Source organism: Phyllobates terribilis, unplaced genomic scaffold (genome assembly GCF_046119375.1).
Source record: "Phyllobates terribilis strain yellow unplaced genomic scaffold, ASM4611937v1 Scaffold_5__5_contigs__length_657084704, whole genome shotgun sequence".
Taxonomy (NCBI): domain Eukaryota; kingdom Metazoa; phylum Chordata; class Amphibia; order Anura; family Dendrobatidae; genus Phyllobates; species Phyllobates terribilis.
Genome location: NW_027362765.1, coordinates 486592553 through 486615475, shown reverse-complemented (window position 1 = coordinate 486615475; position 22923 = coordinate 486592553). Strand labels below are relative to the sequence as shown.

General features: G+C 48.0%; 1 protein-coding gene across 1 annotated transcript in view; it reads left to right on the top strand.

Moving 5' to 3' along the window:
- Window positions 1-16577: 16577 nt before the first annotated feature.
- Window positions 16578-22923, top strand: part of ATAD1 (ATPase family AAA domain containing 1) — a 33592-nt gene continuing 27246 nt past the window's right edge. The window contains exons 1-2 of the mRNA XM_073685513.1: window positions 16578-16714; window positions 22465-22629. Of these exons, the coding sequence (XP_073541614.1) occupies window positions 22468-22629 (162 nt within the window). The 5' untranslated portion in view covers window positions 16578-16714; window positions 22465-22467. The remainder of the gene's footprint in view (window positions 16715-22464; window positions 22630-22923) is intronic.

The window sequence follows — 22923 nt, the reverse complement described above, 5'->3', positions numbered from 1 at the left end:
GTTGGCGGATGCTTTAGTCCAGGTCTGGGAGGAGATCCCACAGGAGACCATCCACAACCTCATCAGGAGCATGCCCAGGCGTTGTAGGGAGGTCATACAGGCACGTGGAGGCCACACACAATACTGAGCCTCATTTTGACTTGTTTTAAGGACATTACATCAAAGTTAGATCAGCCTGTAGTGTGTTTTTCCACTTTAATTTTGAGGGTGACTCCAAATCCAGGCCTCCATTGGTTAATACATTTGATTTCCATTGATGATTTTTGTGTGATTTTGTTGTCAGCACATTCAACTTTGTATAGAACAAAGTATTCAATGAGAATATTTCATTCATTCAGATCTAGGATGTGTTATTTGAGTGTTCCCTTTATTTTTTTTGAGCAGTGTATAAAAAAATTTCACATAGCTGGTTGTTCAGTTTTGCCAGAATTCTACATTAACCATATATACAGTGGCATGAAAGTTTTGGCACCCCTGGTCAAAATTAGTGTTATTGTGAACAGTTAAGCAAGTTGAAGATGAAATGATCTCTAAAAGGCCTAAAGTTAGAGATGACACATTTCCTTTGTATTTTAGCCAAATAAGTTATATATTTTTTCATTTTTTACATTTTAAAAATTACAAAATGGAAAATGGGCCAGTGCAAAAGTTTGAGCACCCTTACAGATTTGTGTGCTCAGATAATTTTGACCAAGGTTTTAGGCCTTAATTAGCCTGTTAGGGTTATGGCTTGTTTAATATCATATATTCATGCATACAAGCATCGTTATTAAGATAGTTTTCCCTCATAGTGAGATTTTAGTATTATGTTTACCAATGCTGGCCAATTAATTTTCCCGAGACGCCACGAGACTGTTGAAGAGGACCGAACTAATAGGCTGAAATGACTTCTGCTCAATATTAATATAATTATTATTATTTGATACTGAGCAGAATTAATTTCACTGACTCATTGCTACATGTTACGAAAGGGCTTATTGTAACTTCTATCCTTACTTATAGCAGCAAATCAGCACCATAAAATTCACTGCTTCAATCATATGCTCCTGTTATTCAGGGCCTGTTATTGGCACTCCAACATATTTTGATGGCCTCACAGCTCCCCACACAGTATGATGGATCTCACAGCCCCCCACACATGGTTTGATGGTCATCACTGCTCCCACACAGAGTGATGGCCCACATAGCTCCCACAAACAGTAATGATGGTCCTCACAGCCCTCCCCACACTGAGTATGACACTCCCCACAGCCAGCCACTCACGGGATGACTGTCCTCACAACGCCCCACACATGGTAAAATGGTTCTCAAAGGCCCCCTATACACAGTATGATCGTCACCACAGTCCCCTATATACAGTATGAGCCCCACACTGTCCCCCTATATACTGTATGAGTACCCACACATTCACACATAAAAACCTCACCTTGCTCCTGTACCCCCAGCGCTCTGCTAAGCCTTTCCTGCATGCACTGATGCTGTGTACAGCAGACGCGATGTAGTGATGTCATCGTGCCTGCTGTCAGTCACTTGCACTGAATAGTGGGAGTAGGAGTCAGCAGGGTTGCCTCCTCTACTATATATTGGAACGCTGGTAGAGTTGTCAACTTGACTTTTCCTTTTTTTTCTGGACAGTTTATAGAAAAAAAAATCACAGACTGGCCAAGTTTTTATGGACACTGGAAAACCATAATAAATCATTATGACTGTAAGTGATACATATTTATAGACCATCATTTTGATATGAAGACAATAACTGCATTCACTGTAGAATGATAATTACAGTCAAAATTATCTGTAGAAATTTCTTCAGCTTAAAAAAAATTTTACGGGCTGGGCAAAAAATTGACATATTTTTATGGACTGTGTTGGCAACTTTTGACACTAGGCAGGGGAAGGCGGTCGCATGGTGCAGCCTTTTGGCTGCCTCGGTCCTTGAGCCAGACAGGAACAGCCAGAGGGCCGGATGTGGCCTGCGTGCTGCACTTTGACCAGGTATGATGTATAACCATCTATGCACCACAGATTTGAGTTACTGTAAATTATGTCCTCCTTCTTGGCTAAAAATACTCCTCAAAATTGCTGAGTATTTTTACCCCACTGTAAAATATGTAGTATGACTTCTGCGTAAGCCTGTCCTATGGAACAGTTGGGGCACCAGTAGTTATACTCAGCAACTTATGTCCCTTTAAAAAAAATCATCCTTAAAAAAAAAGTTTTGTCCCATATGACTTGTACACCTGATCAGGCTGTATGGGCCACAGAAGGCCGGGATACACCAAGGGACACTGCTGGGACCTAACACATTGGCTGCATAAGAGAGGATCAGGTTTTTATTTACTTTTTTTATTATTTAAAAGCTGCTGAGGACAAGAAAGAAATGGTCAGTGATATCTGAACAATTTAGTGCGGGGTTTAGGTTATGTGCCCACGATGCAGAAATGCTCTGGATTTTTTCCTGAGCGTTTCTGCATCTCCCTGGCAGAAAAAAACCCATGCGGATTGTACATGCGTTTTCCTGCCAGGGACATGCGGATGTGAAGCGTTCTCCACTTGCATTTCCGCATGCGGATTGACAAGCGCTTCCCAAGCGATTTTAGCATCACTTGGAAAGTGCTTGACAACTTGGTCACACTATATAAATCCATGCCAAAGGCATGGATTTATATAGTGTGACCCGAGAGAATGTCAAAAAATAAATCTATACTTACCCTCCGATGGCCCGTGCTGTCTTGCTTTGCTCGGTCCCGGCTGCTGGCAGCGGTAGAGTGAAGGACCTGCCGATGTCAGCGTCACGTGACCAGTCACATGACTCTGACGTCAGAGCAGGTCCTTCATTCCATCGCGAAGTGCCGGGAAGCAAGGAGGAGCGCAGCGCGGGCCGCCAGAAGGTAAGTATACATTTATTTTTTTTACAGCTTTTTTAATGGTACCTGGGTGTGGAGGAGAGTCTCCTCTCCTCTAGTCCTGGGTACCATCCGCACATTAGAACGCGCCAATTACGCAAGTACAGATGCAGTCTTGCGGAATTAGCGCGTTCTAATGCAAGTCAATGGCGGCGAAAACGCAGCACTTCCGCAAAATAATTGGTAGTGCTGCGTTTTTTTCCACAATGATAATCCGCAGCTAAAATTTCTGCAGCATGTGCACAGCACATGCGGATTATTCCACAGGTACATGCTCTGCATAATTCCCCTGCTCCTATGTATGCTGTCTTCTAATGCTCTGCTGACCCATCTCTCTGGTACATGCTCTGCATAATTCCCCTGCTCCTATGTATGCTGTCTTCTAATGCTCTGCTGACCCATCTCTCTGGTACATGCTCTGCATAATTCCCCTGCTCCTATGTATGCTGTCTTCTAATGCTCTGCTGACCCATCTCTCTGGTACATGCTCTGCATAATTCCCCTGCTCCTATGTATGCTGTCTTCTAATGCTCTGCTGACCCATCTCTCTGGTACATGCTCTGCATAATTCCCCTGCTCCTATGTATGCTGTCTTCTAATGCTCTGCTGACCCATCTCTCTGGTACATGCTCTGCATAATTCCCCTGCTCCTATGTATGCTGTCTTCTAATGCTCTGCTGACCCATCTCTCTGGTACATGCTCTGCATAATTCCCCTGCTCCTATGTATGCTGTCTTCTAATGCTCTGCTGACCCATCTCTCTGGTACATGCTCTGCATAATTCCCCTGCTCCTATGTATGCTGTCTTCTAATGCTCTGCTGACCCATCTCTCTGGTACATGCTCTGCATAATTCCCCTGCTCCTATGTATGCTGTCTTCTAATGCTCTGCTGACCCATCTCTCTGGTACATGCTCTGCATAATTCCCCTGCTCCTATGTATGCTGTCTTCTAATGCTCTGCTGACCCATCTCTCTGGTACATGCTCTGCATAATTCCCCTGCTCCTATGTATGCTGTCTTCTAATGCTCTGCTGACCCATCTCTCTGGTACATGCTCTGCATAATTCCCCTGCTCCTATGTATGCTGTCTTCTAATGCTCTGCTGACCCATCTCTCTGGTACATGCTCTGCATAATTCCCCTGCTTCATCTGTCCCACTCCAATCAATATTCACATATGTTTGTTCTTTCCCCACTATATACCTTATCTGATTTTTAGAGGTGCTAAACTGCAGAGACTTGCGTCCTGGCTCTGTCTTTGATCACCCAGCCATCTCCTGTTGAAATGACCAGCTGTTAATTTATCCACAAGCCGTTCCCACAATGCCCTACACCTGATATAGTTTAATGTGGCCTATATATTTAGACTCTCTGTAAGGGGTGCACGCGTCTTCTTGTGCAAAGTGGCTTCGGAGAGAAGTGGCAGTTATTTCAGAGGCAGTTAGTCAGGGCAGGAGTCAGGTAACAAACACTTTGACCACTTACTCTCCTTAAACTATGTTTCTGTTAGCTCTCACTTTTTCCTCTATAGTCCTCCACTTTCTAATAACCCCTCAAATCCCTACACCAAGCAAGAAACTCATCATCTCTCCCTCTATCCTCCCCATTCATCTCACCTCCTCCTCCAAATTATTCCTCAACATTCAATCCTGGATCTCCAAACACAGACAGCCACCTCATGCTCTCTCTTGCTCCCACCTGCTAACACTTTCTCTGCTCCTCCTCACTGCTGGAGATATCTCTCCAAATCCTGGTCCTCCTCGCCATATCCCCACAGTTACTTCTACCTCCTATCCACGACCTTCCTCAAACTGTCGCAACCCTTCTAACCTCATACCCATCCAACTAATACCCACCTCCTCAGCTATACTAACAGGAGCTCTATGGAACGCTCGCTCTGTCTGCAACAAACTTTCCTTCATCCACGATCTTTTCATTACAAACAAACTCTCCTTCCTCGCCATCACCGAAACCTGGCTCACCCCCTCTGACACAGCCTCCCCAGCTGCCCTTTCATATGGCGGATTCCACCTTTCCCACACCCCCCGCCCCAATGGCAAACATGGTGGAGGCGTAGGTTTCCTCCTATCAGAACTCTGCGCTTTCACCAAAATCCCACTGCCACCCTCCGTTACACTCCCCTCTTTTGAGGTGCACTGTGTGCGCATCTATTCCCCCTCCAACCTCCAACTGGCCGTCGTTTACCGACCCCCAGGGCAAGCCACCACCTTCTTAGACCATTTCACTACCTGGCTGCTTCACTTCCTTTCCACTGACATCCCCACTATCATAATGGGTGACTTCAACATCCCCATTGACACTCCCCACTCGTCTGTCTCTAAGCTCCTATCCCTCACTTCCTCCTTTGGACTCACTCAATGGTCTTCCACACCCACCCACAAAGATGGCCACACACTGGACCTCATCTTCACCCGCCTCTGTTCCCTATCTAACCTCTCTAACTCACCACTCCCTCTCTCTGACCATAACCTCCTCACATTCTCTACCCTCTCCTCTCCGGGTGCACAATTACCACTCCACAAACTCACACACCCTCGCAGAAATCTCAAACACCTTGACCTACACTCTCTCTCTGAATCCTTCCTTCCTCTCACAGACATAAATTCCTTGCACGATGCAGACGTTGCTGCTGCTTCATATAACACCACAATAGCTGCAGCTCTAGACTCGATCGCCCCTCTCACACATACCACACCTCGCACATTCAACAGGCAACCCTGGCACACTAAACTTACCAAAGAACTGCGCCGGGCCTCCAGGGTTGCGGAGCGGAGATGGAAAAGGTCTCACTCCATCGAGCACTTCATCGCATTCAAGCAATCCCTCACTAATTTCAAGTCCGCACTCACTACAGCAAAACAAACCTACTTCTTGTAACGGGTCCGGGAGGCGGAACCTCTGAGCTACTATACAAGGGGGCGGCCCTTGTAAGGGAGCGGGTGGCAGTCTCTGGGTGAACGGACAGGGAGTTACGGCAAGTGATCAGGGCAGTCTCTGGGTAAGGGGTAGGTACGACCTGTGATGGCAGAGCCTCCGGGTAGGCTAGCAGGCAGATGGTAGATGTGTGCTCCCAGGTGAGCAAGCGAGAGTCTCTGGAATAGCAGGTGGTCACGGCACGTGACGGCGGAACCTCCGGGCTGGCAGGCAGGTAGGTAACGGAGAAGCGCTCCCAGGTGAGCGGGCAAGAGTCTCTGGAATAGCTGGTGGTCACCGCACGTGACAACGGGACCTCCGGGCTGGCAAGCAGGCAGGTAACGGAGATGCGCTCCCAGGTGAGCGGGCAAGAGTCTCTGAGATAGCTGGTGGTCACAGCACGTGACAACGGAGCCTCCGGGCTGGCAAGCAGGCAGGTAACGGAGATGCGCTCCCAGGTGAGCGGGCAAGCTGGTCCATAGACAGACTGACCGGAGTAGTAAGGCAGACCGTCGGACCTCAGGCAAGCAGGCAGGTAGCTGATATGCGCTCCCAGGTGAGCGGGCAAGCTGGTCCTTTAGACAGACTGACAGGAGTAGTAAGGCAGACCGTCGGACCTCAGACTGGCAGACAGGTAACAAGTATTCAGGCAGGAATCAGGCAGGTAACTGGCAGGTAACTGGCAGGAAACTGGCAGGTAACTGGCAACGGGACCTGAGGGCTGAAGCACAGGTGAGACACAGGTGCAAACAACATTGCTCGGGCACCTCCATTTTGGAGGAGGTGCCTTATATATGATGAAGTCCTCCGGCCATTGGCCGGGGACTCTTTAGGGCGGCGCGCGCGGCCCCTTTAAGAGGAGGGAAGCGCGCGCGCGCGCGCCCTAAGCACAGGGGCCGGGAAGGAGCGCGCGCTGAGAGCAGAGCAGGAGGAGGGCGCCGGGACGGAGCGCGCGCTGACAGTAGAGCAGGAGGAGGACGCCGGGACGGAGCGCGCGCTGACAGCAGAGCGGGGAGAGGACGCCGGGACGGAGCGCGCGCTGACAGCAGAGCGGTGAGGGGAGCAGCGTCCCTGCCTAGCAGAGGGCAGGGACGCCAGCGCTACAGTACCCCCCCCTTTAGGCCCCCCCTTTTTTAGGCCAGACAGAAATTTAGCTAGGATGAGAGGGGCATGGATATTCTCCCGGGGCTCCCACGTTCTCTCCTCAGGACCAAACCCCCTCCAATCTACCAAGAAAAAGGTCTTTCCTCTTACCCTTTTGGTGGCAAGAATGTTCTCTACCTCAAACTCGTCCTCAGCAGAAACCGGAGCAAGAGGCGTACCTGTAGACTTAGAAAAAGAGTTAAGTACCACAGGTTTGAGGAGAGATACATGGAAGGAGTTAGGGATCCGTAAGTTGGCCGGGAGTTTCAATTTATAGGCCACCGGGTTGATCTGACTGATAACCTCCAGTGGGCCGATGAACCGAGGCCCCAACTTATAGGAAGGGATCTTGAGCCGGACATATTTGGACGAGAGCCAGACTTTATCCCCAGGACGGAATTGAGGAGGATCCAGACGTCCTTTGTCAGCGTGCCTTTTCATACGCTCGGATGACAGAAGGAGTGCGGACCGGGTACTCTCCCATATGGAGGAAGACTCGCTCTTGTGATTGTTGTACGAGAATTCGGCCCATGGCAGGAGATCCACCCAGTCAGAATGGTGAGCATTAACGAAGTGCCGGAGGTAACTGGTCAGGTTCTGATTGATCCGCTCCACTTGACCATTAGACTGTGGGTGGTAAGCGGAGGAGAAGTCCAGAGTGACGTCTAGCAATTTACAAGTGGCTCTCCAGAAACGAGAAGTGAACTGTACTCCTCGATCCGACACGATGTGACGGGGCAGGCCATGAAGACGGAAGATGTGGCGGATAAAGACTCTAGCCAGCTCGGGTGCAGACGGAAGACCTGGCAGGGGAATGAAGTGAGCCATCTTGGAAAAGCGGTCAGCGACCACCCAAATGACCGTACAACCGGCAGAGACGGGCAGATCAGTTACGAAGTCCATCGCTATATGCTGCCAGGGGGCAGCAGGTGCTGGCAGAGGAAGAAGGCGGCCGGCCGACAGGTGTCTCGGAACCTTGTTGCGGGCGCAGGACACACAGGCAGAAACAAAGTCCATAACATCCTTGTGCAGGTTAGGCCACCAGTAGTGCCGGGTAATAAGCTGGAGGGTCTTTTTCTGACCGGCGTGACCAGCTAGTTTAGACGAATGACCCCAGTGTAGGATCCTCTCCCGATCAGGTACCGATACGAACGTCTTACCAGGAGGGAGACAATTTAGACTCACGGGGGCCACCTGCATTACTCTGGCGGGATCGATGGGGCAGTCACATGGTCTATGAGGTGGTAATGTCTCTGCCTCCTCCATATCAAAGACATCAGCACAAGACCAATAAGGAATCGGAAGTCCAGGTAGATTAGCTGGGATAGGAGAGGGACGGACGGAATGGACGGGAACCAGACAGGTTTTATGACAGTCTTGTCCCCAGCGAAGGACTTCTCCGGTTTGCCAGTCTAGCACGGGTGCATGTCTCTGGAGCCAAGGCAGACCTAGCAAGAGGGCGTGAGAGAGTCCAGGCAGAACGTGAAGGGAGATACTCTCTGAATGCAGCATACCCACTTGCAGAGTAATGGATTCGGTGATGAATTGGATGGGGCGAGATAAGAGGCCCCCATCCACGGCAACAACAGACAAGGGTACAGCCAGAGGTTTGGTGGGGATGCGGTATTTCTCCACCAGGGACAGTGAAATAAGATTTCCGGCTGCTCCAGAGTCAAGTTGGGCTAGTTCGGAATAACGATTCTCCCCGCAGATGATTGAGACAGACAGCAGCAGGGATGGAGAGGATTTATTTTTGTCTAGATCAAGTCCTCTGAGCGAACCTAGACACAGGCGTTCTCCCGACCTCTCCGGGCAGGCACGGATCCGATGCTCCTTACTGCCACAGTAGAAGCAGCTCCCCTCGGCACGGCGAAAGTCCTGACGGGATTTGACCATCTTGGTCTGGTCGACCTGCATAGGCTCAGGAGAGTGTACCTGGGGAGAAACGGAAGGAGTGACGGGTTTCAGAAAAGTAGGAACCAGACGTGGAAGCCCCTTTTCACGGGTGACCTCTTTGGCACGTTCCTGGAACCGTAGGTCAATCCGGGTGGCAAGAGTTATTAGGTCATCGAGAGTGGTAGGAATGTCCCGACCAGCAAGTTCATCTTTAATACGGCCGGACAGACCCTCCCAGAAGACGGATACCAGAGCTTCGTTATCCCAGGCCAGCTCCGAGGCAAGGGTACGGAACCGTATGGCATATTGACCCACGGTGAGGCTTCCCTGACGGAGGCGTAGCAGAGATGATGCGGATGAGGTCCTCCGTCCGGGTTCGTCGAAGGCTTTCCGGAAAGCCGTGAGAAAGGCAGGCAAGTCGGACACCAGGGGGTCTCCTCTCTCCCATAGAGGATTTAGCCAGGCCAGAGCCTCCCCGGTGAGATGGGACATGATGAATGCAATTTTGGCTCGGTCGGAGTTAAACTGGTGGGACAATAGTTCAAAATGCAGGGTGCACTGATTTATGAAGCCCCGAGCCAGGACGGAGTCGCCTCCGAAGCGAGGAGGTGCAGAGAGCCGGGGTCCGGAAAAGGATACCATGGTACTGGCCGTAGTTGCAGGATCAGACAGGGTGTTCAGGCGAGTATTAACATTCCGCAGATGACCCAGGATGGCCTCCTGTTGGGACTTCTGACGGGACAGTTCAAGACAGAGGTCCGAGAGCGAGGGAGCTTGGGTGCCACCGGGTTCCATGGCCCGAGCAAACTGTAACGGGTCCGGGAGGCGGAACCTCTGAGCTACTATACAAGGGGGAGGCCCTTGTAAGGGAGCGGGTGGCAGTCTCTGGGTGAACGGACAGGGAGTTACGGCAAGTGATCAGGGCAGTCTCTGGGTAAGGGGTAGGTACGACCTGTGATGGCAGAGCCTCCGGGTAGGCTAGCAGGCAGATGGTAGATGTGTGCTCCCAGGTGAGCAAGTGAGAGTCTCTGGAATAGCAGGTGGTCACGGCACGTGACGGCGGAACCTCCGGGCTGGCAGGCAGGTAGGTAACGGAGAAGCGCTCCCAGGTGAGCGGGCAAGAGTCTCTGGAATAGCTGGTGGTCACCGCACGTGACAACGGGACCTCCGGGCTGGCAAGCAGGCAGGTAACGGAGATGCGCTCCCAGGTGAGCGGGCAAGAGTCTCTGAGATAGCTGGTGGTCACAGCACGTGACAACGGAGCCTCCGGGCTGGCAAGCAGGCAGGTAACGGAGATGCGCTCCCAGGTGAGCGGGCAAGCTGGTCCATAGACAGACTGACCGGAGTAGTAAGGCAGACCGTCGGACCTCAGGCAAGCAGGCAGGTAGCTGATATGCGCTCCCAGGTGAGCGGGCAAGCTGGTCCTTTAGACAGACTGACAGGAGTAGTAAGGCAGACCGTCGGACCTCAGACTGGCAGACAGGTAACAAGTATTCAGGCAGGAATCAGGCAGGTAACTGGCAGGAAACTGGCAGGTAACTGGCAACGGGACCTGAGGGCTGAAGCACAGGTGAGACACAGGTGCAAACAACATTGCTCGGGCACCTCCATTTTGGAGGAGGTGGCTTATATATGATGAAGTCCTCCGGCCATTGGCCGGGGACTCTTTAGGGCGGCGCGCGCGGCCCCTTTAAGAGGAGGGAAGCGCGCGCGCGCCCTAAGCACAGGGGCCGGGAAGGAGCGCGCGCTGAGAGCAGAGCAGGAGGAGGGCGCCGGGACGGAGCGCCGGGACGGAGCGCGCGCTGACAGTAGAGCAGGAGGAGGACGCCGGGACGGAGCGCGCGCTGACAGCAGAGCGGGGAGAGGACGCCGGGACGGAGCGCGCGCTGACAGCAGAGCGGTGAGGGGAGCAGCGTCCCTGCCTAGCAGAGGGCAGGGACGCCAGCGCTACACTTCTCATCTCTCATATCCTCCCTATCTCACAACCCTAAACAGCTATTTAACACTTTCAACTCTCTCCTTCGTCCCCCAGCACCTCCTCCCTCTTCTCTCATCTCAGCCGACGACTTTGCCTCATTCTTCAAACAGAAGATTGACACCATCAGACAAAACATTGGCCTAAAGTCCACACAACCCCTCCTCATATCTACTCAACCCTCCTCCTCCAAACCCCACTTCTCCACCATTACAGAAGGTCAAGTCTCCTCTTTACTCTCCAAATCACACCTCACCACCTGCGAACTTGACCCAATCCCATCCCACCTCATCACTAACCTCACCTCAGTCTTCATCCCAACCCTAACCCACCTCTTCAATCTATCACTAACAACCGGAGTCTTCCCCTCATGTTTCAAACATGCCGCAATCACACCCATCCTCAAAAAGCCCTCCCTTGACCCTTCCTCTCTGACCAGCTACCGCCCCATATCACTCCTCCCCTTTGCCTCAAAACTTCTAGAACAACATGTCCACCTTGAACTGTCCTCCCACCTCTCCTCCTGCTCCCTCTTCGACCGTCTACAATCTGGCTTCCGACCGCATCACTCGACTGAAACTGCCCTGACCAAAGTCACCAACGACCTACTAAATGCCAAATCCAAGCGACACTACTCCATCCTCCTCCTTCTGGACCTGTCATCTGCCTTTGACACAGTGGACCATTCCCTCTTACTCCAGATTCTCTCATCTCTTGGCATCACAGACTTGGCTCTATCTTGGATCTCCTCATACTTAACAGACAGGACATTCAGCGTCTCCCACTCACGCACCACCTCCTCATCTCGCCCCCTATCTGTCGGTGTCCCCCAAGGTTCAGTTCTAGGACCTCTGCTCTTCTCCATCTACACCTTCGGCCTGGGACAGCTCATAGAGTCTCACGGCTTTCAGTATCACCTCTATGCTGACGACACACAGATCTACCTCTCTGGACCCGATATCTCCTCCCTACTAACCAGAATCCCACAATGTCTGTCCGCCATCTCATCCTTCTTCTCCGACAGGTTTCTAAAACTCAACATGGATAAAACAGAGTTCATCATCTTTCCACCCTCTCATTCACATCCCCCATCCGACCTATCCATCAACGTCAATGGCTGTTCACTCTCCCCAGTCCCACAAGCTCGCTGCCTTGGGGTAACCCTGGACTCTGATCTCTCCTTCAAGCCACATATTCAAGCCCTTTCCACCTCCTGCCGACTCCAACTCAAAAACATCTCCCGGATCCGTGCATTCCTCAGCAAAGACTCTGCAAAAACACTAGTGCATGCCCTCATCATATCCCGCCTCGACTACTGCAACCTCCTGCTCCGTGGCATCCCTTCCAACACTCTTGCACCTCTCCAATCTATCCTAAACTCTGCTGCTCGACTAATCCACCTGTCCCCCCACTATTCCCCGGCCTCTCCTCTCTGTCAATCCCTTCACTGGCTCCCTACTGCCCAGAGAATTCAGTTCAAAACTCTAACCATGGCATACAAAGCCATCCACAACCTGTCTCCACCATACATCTGTGACCTAGTCTCCCGGTACTTACCTGCACGCAACCTCCGATCCTCACAAGATCTCCTGCTCTACTCCCCTCTTATCTCCTCCTCCCACAATCGTATACAAGATTTCTCCCGTGCTTCCCCCCTACTCTGGAACTCTCTACCCCAACATATCAGACTCTCGCCGACCGTGGAAACCTTCAAAAGGAACCTGAAGACCCACCTCTTCCGACAAGCCTACAACCTGCAGTAACCACCGCTCCACCATACCGCTGCACGACCAGCTCTACCCTAACCTACTGTATCCTCACCCATCCCTTGTAGACTGTGAGCCCTCGCGGGCAGGGTCCTCGCTCCTCCTGTACCAGTCGCTGACTCGTTTTGTTAAGATTATGTAAATGCTTTTGTTATGTATATCCCTATCACATGTAAAGCGCCATGGAATAAATGGCGCTATAATAATAAATAATAATAATTATCATTGGGGAACATGGCAGGCCTTCTACCAAGCGTTTTTTTAAGCGTTTCTGCAGCGTCTTTGCCGCTGCGGAAACGCTTAAAAAACGCATCGTGGGCACACAGCCTTAGGCTGTGCACCCACGATGTGTTTTTCAAGCGTTTATGCTGCGGAATTTCCGCAGCGTAAACGCTTGCTAAACCTTCCCCCATGGTCTCCAATGCAATTCCGCACTTTCAATGCCCAGGCTGTGTATTTTTCCGCAGCGTTTATGCTGCGCTCAAAAATACGCAGCATGTCCATTAATTTTGCAGACACGCAGCGTAATCGCCGCCATTAACTTGCATTAGAACACGCCAATTCCGCAAGACTTGTGTAATTGGCGCGTTCTAATGTGCGGATGGTACTCAAGTCTGGAGGAAAGGAGACTCATCCAGACCTGGGTACCATAGAATCTGTAAAAAAAAGAATTTAAAATAAAAAATAAAGTTTATACTCACCTTCCGGTGTCCTCCATGTGTTTTGTCCACGCCGTCTGGTCTCTTGCAATGTTCGCGCTGTTGTGAAAGACCTGCCATGACGTCACTGAGTCATGTGACCTGTCACATGACTGAATGACGTCACCGCAGGTCCTTCACACCACCGCGAGCAGTGCAAGAGACCGGACACAGCAGGGATGACACCGGGAAGACACCGGAAGGTGAGTATAATCTTTTTTTTTTTTTTTTTTTACCATTCTTATTAACTATTACTCATTCTTTTTAACTATTACTTGGTCACACTATATAAATCCATGCCTGTTGCATGGATTTATACTGTGTGACCAACTTGTCAGCACTTTCCAAGTGATGCTCAAAATCGCTTGGAAAACTGCTTGAAAAAAACGCATGTAAAAATGCTGAAAAAACGCTTCTCTCTGGCAGAAAAAAAGCATGTAAGTCTGCATGCGTTTTTTTCTGCCAGAGAGAGGCAAAAACGCTCTGCATCAAATCTGCTACGTGGGCACATAGCCTTACTGGTGAGGAGTTTGCTGCAGAATTTCCCCAACAAATCGCAATGTGTAAAAACATCCTGATATAGATCCAACTGCAGTTACTTTTCACTAATGTCACTCCAAGCTTCAAAATTATGGAAATGAAAATGCACCCACAGTTCTCAGTTTTAATAAAACATATAAATAAGTTGAACAAAAAGGAGAAAGATACATACAAATCTATAAAAATGTACTTTACAAATCAATATGTAGAATTAAGCCACATTGGAGATATGTGATGATGAAAGCAAAAGCCACACGAGTGACATCACTCTCTCTCCCGCCACATCCGCCCAGCATGCAGCCCCACGTAAGTAACATCACCCCCTTCTCCAGGCAGGCACCCAGCGCTACACGAGTGAGATTAATTAACCCCTTCACCATGTAACCATGAGAGTAACATTTTAGAGCAGCCCCCAGCAACTGACATTACCTCCTTCCCCACATAGCCACCCAGCATGCATCCTCACGAAAGTGACATCACCCCCTTCCTGACGCAGCCCCAAGTGAATAACATTATCCCCCTCATCGTACAGCCCCACAACATACAGTTAGGTCCATATATATTTGGACAGAGACAACATTTTTCTAATTTTGGTTCTAGACATTACCACAATGAATTTTAAACAATTCAGATGCAGTTGAAGTTCAGACTTTCAGCTTACATTTGAGGGTATCCACATTAAAATTGGATGAAAGGTTTAGGAGTTTCAGCTCCTTAACATGTGCCACCCTGTTTTTAAAGGGACCAAAAGTAATTGGACAGATTAAATAATTGTAAATAAAATGTTCATTTCTAGTACTTGGTCGAAAACCCTTTGATGGCAATGACTGCCTGAAGTCTTGAACTCATGGACATCACCCGACGCTGTGTTTCCTCCTTTTTGATGCTCTGCCAGGCCTTCACTGTGGTGATTTTCAGTTGCTGTTTGTTTGTGGGCCTTTCTGTCTGAAGTTTAGTCTTTAACAAGTGAAATGCATGCTCAATTGGGTTGAGATCAGGTGACTGACTTGGCCATTCAAGAATATTCCACTTCTTTGCTTTAATAAACTCCTGGGTTGCTTTGGCTTTATGTTTTGGGTCATTGTCCATCTGTAGTATGAAACGACAACCAATCAGTTTGGCTGCATTTGAGCACACAGTATGGCTCTGAATACATCAGAATTCATTCAGCTGCTTCTGTCCTGTGTCATATCATCAATAAACACTAGTGACCCAGTGCCACTGGCAGCCATGCATGCCCGCGCCATCACACTGCCTCCACCGTGTTTTACAGATGATGTGGTATGCTTTGGATCATGAGCTGTACCACGCCTTCGCCATACTTTTCTCTTTCCATCATTCTGGTAGAGGTTGATCTTGGTTTCATCTGTCCAAAGAATGTTCTTCCAGAACTGTGCTGGTTTTTTTAGATGTTTTTTTTTAGCAAAGTCCAGTCTAGCCTTTTTATTCTTGATGCTTATGAGTGGCTTGCACCATGCAGTGAACCCTCTGTGTTTACTTTCATGCAGTCTTCTCTTTATGGTAGATTTGGATATTGATACGCCTACCTCCTGGAGAGTGTTGTTCACTTGGTTGGCTGTTGTGAAGGGGTTTCTCTTCACCATGGAGATTATTCTGCGATCATCCACCACTGTTGTCTTCCGTGGGCGCCCAGGTCTTTTTGCATTGATGAGTTCACCAGTGCTTTCTTTCTTTCTCAGGAGGTACCAAACTGTAGATTTTGCCACTCCTAATAGTGTAGCAATTTCTCAGATGTGTTTTTTCTGTTTTTGCAGCTTAAGGATGGCTTGTTTCACCGGCATGGAGAGCTCCTTTGACCGCATGTTTACTTCACCGCAAAACCTTCCAAATGCAAGCAACACACCTCAGATCAACTCCAGGCCTTTTATCTGCTTAACTGAGAATGACATAACGAAGGGATTGCCCACACCTGTCCATGAAATAGCCTTGGAGTCAATTGTCCAATTACTTTTGGTCCCTTTAAAAACAGGGTGGCACATGTTAAGGAGCTGAAACTCCTAAACCCTTCATCCAATTTTAATGTGGATACCCTCAAATGAAAGCTGAAAGTCTGAACTTCAACTGCATCCGAATTGTTTAAAATTCATTGTGGTAATGTCTAGAACCAAAATTAGAAAAATGTTGTCTCTGTCCAAATATATATGGACCTAACTGTACATCATAATTCCCCTTCTCCACGCAGCCCCTCATCATCCTCCCTCCTTCTCCACGCAACCACTCCCCCATCATCCTCCCCCCTTCTCCGCGCAACCCCCCCATCATCATCCCCCCCTATCATCCTCCCCCCTTCTCCGCGCAACCCCCCATCATCCTCCCCCCTTCTCCGCGCAACCCCCCCATCATCCTCCCCCCTTCTCCGCGCAACCCCATCATTCCCCCCCCCTTCTCCGCGCAAGCCCCCCATCATCCTCTCCACAGCCCCACTCAAATATCATCAACCCTTTTCCTGTGACACCCCTCCCAATACAAGTAGGAGCAGCCATTTCCCTGTACAACCCTCCAACATGCAGCCCCATGTAGTAACACCATCCAGGTTTCTTTGCCCCCAAAATACATCCTCACACCATTCACACTTAGTGCTACATCCTCATTCCCAACTCCACACGGGTCCATTGTGCAGCCTCTCGGGGTCTCCTCCCCACACTCGACACTCTCGGGGTCTCTTCCTCATCCCCAGCACTTTCAGCTCAGCTTCTTCCTGGTCTCGGGTCTGTGTACTGGAGTGTGGGGCCCCGCCCCTTCCGGTGACGTCACGCGCAGCCGCACTCTGGTCGCTGCCATGTGAAGCCGCTGCTGTCGGGTTTCACTTCCTGGAGCGGCAGTATCATTAAGCCGGTGAGTAGCGGCTGTGTGCGGCGGGCGGCTGTCCTGTCCTCCGGTCTTGGCTCTCGTTATTACCGTTTCCCAGTATGGGGGATGTGCGGTGTCCCAGCCTGAGAGGCGGCCACAGAGGGCGGTGTGCTGGGGAAGGTCACAGGATGAGGCTACATGCCGGCACCTTGTCATAGCGCTGTACGGGGAGGCGGCCATACAGAGTCCTGTGCTGCAGACCCGCCAGCTCTGCTCCATCAGCAGGTGACAGGCGGTCTCCACACTGACATGGTGCAGATGCTGGAGGTTACATTCACCTTATAGCATGGCGCCTGCTGTAATGGCCGGTGCTGCTCATACATAGCCCACCTGTGGTCCCTGACTGATGTGTGGAGAGATCAGACATGCTGGGTGTCAGTATGCCTCATCCTCCCTACACAACATATAACAGAACCCTGCTTATGTGTGTGATGGCCGTCAGCCCAGCCCCTGATCATATCGGCGGCCTTACAGATGACCTCTGCAACCAGAAAAATCCCATCCAAATTCTGAAATACATTTCTTAGGATTGTTATAGATTATCTCCCGAAACACAATCATCAGCCTCATCGTAGTTCTTTATTCCTCTCTTGCAGCAAATGGACTAGGCATCAGTCATAAGCGATGTGTAACTTAGTGTACATCACCGGACGTTTATACAGCACCGATTCATCTCAACTAAATGCTCAGATCAGGAACAGACATTTATAGGACATTTCATAACTTTCCCAAATTCTTCTGGAAACATTTACAGCACATCCTGCATTGTATTAATGAACCCAATTTATTATATATTGGAATCGGTCCATTTTTATTCAGACTCCATGGCCCTAGATAACACAAGTCATGTATAAATCCCAGGCTGCAGTCTCATTCTCTCTCTATCCCATGGACAGGTGTTAAATTCAGTGAAGGAAATAATTATTTGATCCCTTGCTGTTTTGGTAAGTTTGCACACTGATAAAGACATGAACACCCTATAATTTTAAGGGTAGGTTAATTTTAACATTGAGAGAGAGAATATCCCCCCCCCCCCAAAAAAAAAAATCAAGAAAATCACATTGTATAAATTAGATAGATTTTTTGCAGTGAGAAATAAGTATTTGATCCCTCTGGCAAACAACACTTAATACTTGGTGGTAAAACCCTTGTTGGCAAGCATAGCAGTCAGACATTTTTTGTAGTTGATGATGAGGGTTGCGCACATGTCAGGAGGAATTTTGGTCCACTCCTCTTTGCAGATCATCTCTAAATCATTCAGATTTTGAGGCTGTCGCTTGGCCACTCGGAGCTTCAACTCCCTCCATAAGTTTTCTATGGGATTAAGGTCTGGAGACTGGCTAGGCCTCTCCATGACTTTACTGTGCTTCTTTTTGAGCCACTCCTTTGTGGCCTTTGCTGTACATTTTGGGTGATTGTCTTTCTTTAGGACTCAGCCACGACCCATTTTTAATGTCCTTGCGGAGGGAAGGAGGTTGTTACTCAGGATTTTACGGTACATGGCTCCATCCATTGATGCAGTGAAGTAGTCTTGTGCCCTTGGCAGAGAAACATCCCCAAAACATAACGTTTCCACCTCCATGCTTGATAGTGGGGACAGTGTTCTTTGAGTCATAGGCAGCAATTCTCTTCCTCCAAACACAGCAAGTTGAGTTAATGCCAAAGAGCTAAATTTTTGTCTCATCTGACCACAGCACCTTCTCCCAGTAACTTACGGAATCATCCAGGTGTTCATTGGCAAACTTCAGATGGGCCTGCACATGTGCCTTCTTGAGCAGGGGGACCTTGTGGGCACTTAAGGATTTGAAACCTTTTAAGGCGTAATGTGTTACCAATGGTTTTCTTTTTCTTGGTGACTGTGGTCCCAGCTGCCTTGAGATCATTAACAAGTTCCCCCCATGTAGTTTTAGGCTGATCTCTCACCTTCCTCATAATCAAGGATACCGACAATGTGAGATTTTGCATGGTGCCCCAGATCGATGTCGATTGACAGTCATTTTGTATTTCTTCCATGTTCTTACTATTGCACCAACAGTTGTCTCCTTCTCACCCAGCATCTTACTTATGGTTTTGTAGCCCATTCCAGCTTTGTGCAGGTCTATGATCTCGTCCCTGACATCCTTAGAACGCTGTTTGGTCTTGCCCATGTTGTAGAGGTTAGAGTCTCACTGATTAATTGAGTCTTTAGACAGGAGTCTTTTATACAGGTGACTATGTAAGACAGTTGTCTTTAATGCAGGTAACAAGTTGATTAGGAGCATCTAACTGGTCTGTAGGAGCCCGAACTCATAATGGTTTGTAGGGGATCAAATACTTATTTCTCACTGCAAAATGCAAAATCTAATTTATACAATGTGATTTTCTTGATTTTTTTTGGGGGGGATATTCTATCTCTCAATGTTAAAATTAAACTACCCTTAAAATTATATTGTTCATGTCTTTGTCAGTGGGCAAACTTACAAAAACAGCAAGGGATCAAATACTTATTTCCTTCACTGTAAGTACAAATGTACAATCATTCTTTTGCCCCTGCCATGAGAACATCTCTTGGAAATACATTTTACTATAAGTTCAAACTCTTGATTTTCCTAACAATATAGATATATAGGATTGTATAAAATATTAACTATAAGGCTGTGTGCCCACTATGCGTTTTTCAAGCGTTTTTGCCGTGGAATTTCCACAGCGAAAATGCTTAAAAAACGCTTGGTAATACGTGCCCCATGGTCCCATATGATTATCATTGCGGAAAAATATGCAGCATGTCCATTAATTTTGCGGACACGCAGTGTAATTGCCGCCATTGACTTGCATTGGACCGCGGGACATCCGCATCACTGCATCTGCACAAGTGCACAAGCGGATATCACACGGTTCAATGTGCGGATGGTACCCAGGCCTGGAGGAGAGGAGACTCTCATCCAGACCCGGGTACCATAGAACCTGTTAAAAAAAGAATTTAAAATAAAAAATAAAGCTTATACTTACCTTCCGATGGCCTCCCGGTGTTTTCTCCCCTCCGTCTGGTCTGCTGTATGGGTCGCGTTGTTGTGAAGGACCTGCCATGACGTCATTGAGTCATGTGACCTGTCACATGACTCAGTGACGTCCCCGCGGGTCCTTCACAACAATGCGAGCCGCTCAAGACACCGGACGCGGCAGAGAAAACACCGGGAGGACATCGGAAGGTGAGTATAATCCTTTTTTTTTTTTTTTTTTTTATACCATTCTTATTCTTTTTTTTTTTTTTTTTTTTATACCATTCTTATTCTTTTTTTTTTTTTTTTAACTAACTTGGTCACACTACTATAAATCCATGCCGTTTGCATGGATTTATATAGTGTGAACAAGTTGTCAAGCACTTTCCAAGTGATGCTAAAATCGCTTGGAAAAGCACTTGATAACCCGCATGCTTAAATGCATTTTTCCTGCCAGTGAGAAGCTGAAAAAATATGCAGCATTTCTGCATCGTGGGCACATAGCCTAACAGAATTTATCATTGTGTAAAAAAAAAAAAAAACTGAAAAATTTAGAGAAAAATATTTGAATATGATCTATATTGTTATTCTAGTAACAGTCATATATACCTTATACCCAGCATATGCCATTAGTATCTGGTTGTCAGGATCCCAGCGCTCAGCACGCACTTCGGAAAGGAGAAGCCGAGTTGGCCACACCAACATCTGTATGGTACAGCCAAGTCCTTGCTTCTGCCGGTCCAGAAGCGCAACTATGATATCTCATCAGCCTCAGATGTCCGGTTTTTGTTTTTGAATATGAGGAAAACAGATGGTGTTTCATCTGTGTGCTGGATCCGATTTTCATCCATTATTGCTGTAAATGTGGCATCCATTTACTTGTATACTCAAAAAAAAAAATCCAAGCATCTCCTTTATACAGTAAAATTAAAATGGAAGGATCAAGCTCATATCTGTAGCATGGACATTATCTTGCATATTTTAGGTGGATAAAATCTGTCTAAGGCTATGTTCACACATGGTGTTTTTTATGCAAATTTTCAGCTGCTGTTTACAGTACCAGCAAATTCGGATTTCAGAAATCTCGTGCACACATTTTTTCCTGACTTTTGTCATAGAGCTGCTTTTTTGCAAAATGCAGTGTGTCACTTCTTTGAGCGGTTTTCACCCACTGTAAGCAATGGGTAGTGCAAAAAAACATAGGTATCAGGTTTTGCTGTGTTTTTAGTGAAAAAAAGCAAGTACTGCAGTAAGTGGAACCCACTTATTCTTGTGATTTCCCCAAGTTTAAACCAAAATGTCTTGGTCGCCTGAGAATGGCAGTTAGGATTGGTACAGTCTAATTAATTTAGTGATGCGTGCAAAGTAACTATTGTCTGACCAAGGTGTGGGATTGAACAATACTTGTGGCTGACCAAGGTGTGAAATTGAACAATGCCTGAGCAATTCAATGGCAGACCAAAGTGTGAAAGTAAATAGTGTCCTACAAACTCAATGCACTGCCAGTGTCATAGGTAAACTTTTCCTGAACAAATCACCTTCCTGCGCTCACACTTGGAATTCTTGTTAATATAGGTTCACATATGTCTTGCATTGACCTGTGTTCATGCTTCTGTGGTGGAAGCAAAGCTGAACTTTGGGATCCTGAAAAACGCACCAAAACATGCTTTTTTTTTTGACGCAGCTTCTTTCCTGCCAAGAGAGCAGGTTTTCCTGCAGAAAAAAAAAACGTCATGTGTGAACATTGCCTAAAACATACTGAATGTGACTTACTTTGAAATAATCTGCCACGTGTGAACAAAGCGTAATGTGACTTTTCCATGCAGAAAACTGTGCAGCATATCAGTCCGGTATGGACGGCCTCTTAACCAAGGTTCTGTGCAGTGGACCACTTGAATCCGTTGCGGATTATTGAAATTGCAGAGATTTGCAGTTTTGAGAAATAAATTCAATCACAGGGATTAAGTCCTTTTTCTGCCATTGTCACGACCTGACAGAAGATCATCTTCCCTTTCCGGGTGAATGCTCTCCTATATATGGGCTTGGCTTGTGATGCGGCTCCTCACACAGAGCCAGGCTGGTCTTCGATAAATTGGACAATAACGTTCTGTTTTATGGTGCAGAATTCATTCAGCGTTAGTGAGGTCAAAGTCAGGTCCATAGGTCATGATTCCCTGCCCACGGCTACATATACATACAGCTGTCAGTGTGTAGGTGGCAGGAAGCCAAACTCACATTCTCTGCATGAAATCAGAGAAACCTATATGTGTGAGCTCAGCGTCTCGCCCCTATTCTATCCACATATGGTCACATCCAAGAGACCTCACAATGTAACTATAAAATGAATGAGGCCACTATCCCTTTAATTTCTTCTTTTCCGCCTTGCTCTGCAGAGGCGTCACTGATGACATCATATTGAATAACAGCCGGTTCCCCAGGGTATAACACTGCGCAGGTTAGTGTAATGTACATGACACGAGCAGTGTAGTGAGATACGTCTGCTGGTGACACAGACTGGTGTAAGGTGCCGGAGATCAGAATCACTTGCAGCGGTCTTTGCTCGTTTGCACCGGCTCATGTAATGTAAATCGCATGCCTGCATTAAGGTTGGCACCGGGGAGATGGCGGTCAATCAGCATGACATCTGCAATGCTGATAAGGGCTTAGCCCCATAGAAGAATAAAGAGCAAGATAACACCTTTTACATTTTGTAATTTTTTCCCAGAGTAAAATAATGAAACGCTTCTTCTATTTCAGAAAATGGTCCATCCAGAAGCCTTTTCTCGCCCTCTGAGCAGAAATGAAGTTGTTGGTCTCATCTTCAGGTTGACAATATTTGGTGCTGTCACCTATTTTACCATTAAATGGATGGTAGATGCTATAGATCCAACCAGGAAACAGAAAATGGAAGCCCAGAAGCAGGTAAGGGTCAATCACTCTCCATTGACTCCTATGGAGACTGCATCCATCATTCACATCAGAAATGCAGACCCTCTAATTCAGGCTGTGCCAGGATTTAGAGTGTAATGGCAAGCATGGGACCACCATTCTCCAGATTGTTATAGCAGAAGGACACACAGTCATCAGACATTTCTTGCATGTCGTATGGGTATGCCACATTACAGATGTACATTTGTCTCTGCACTGCATGAGATATGGGATATGTAGTTCCTGCGCTGTTGGCTTCACTACTCCTTTCTAGATCCGCTGCACCCT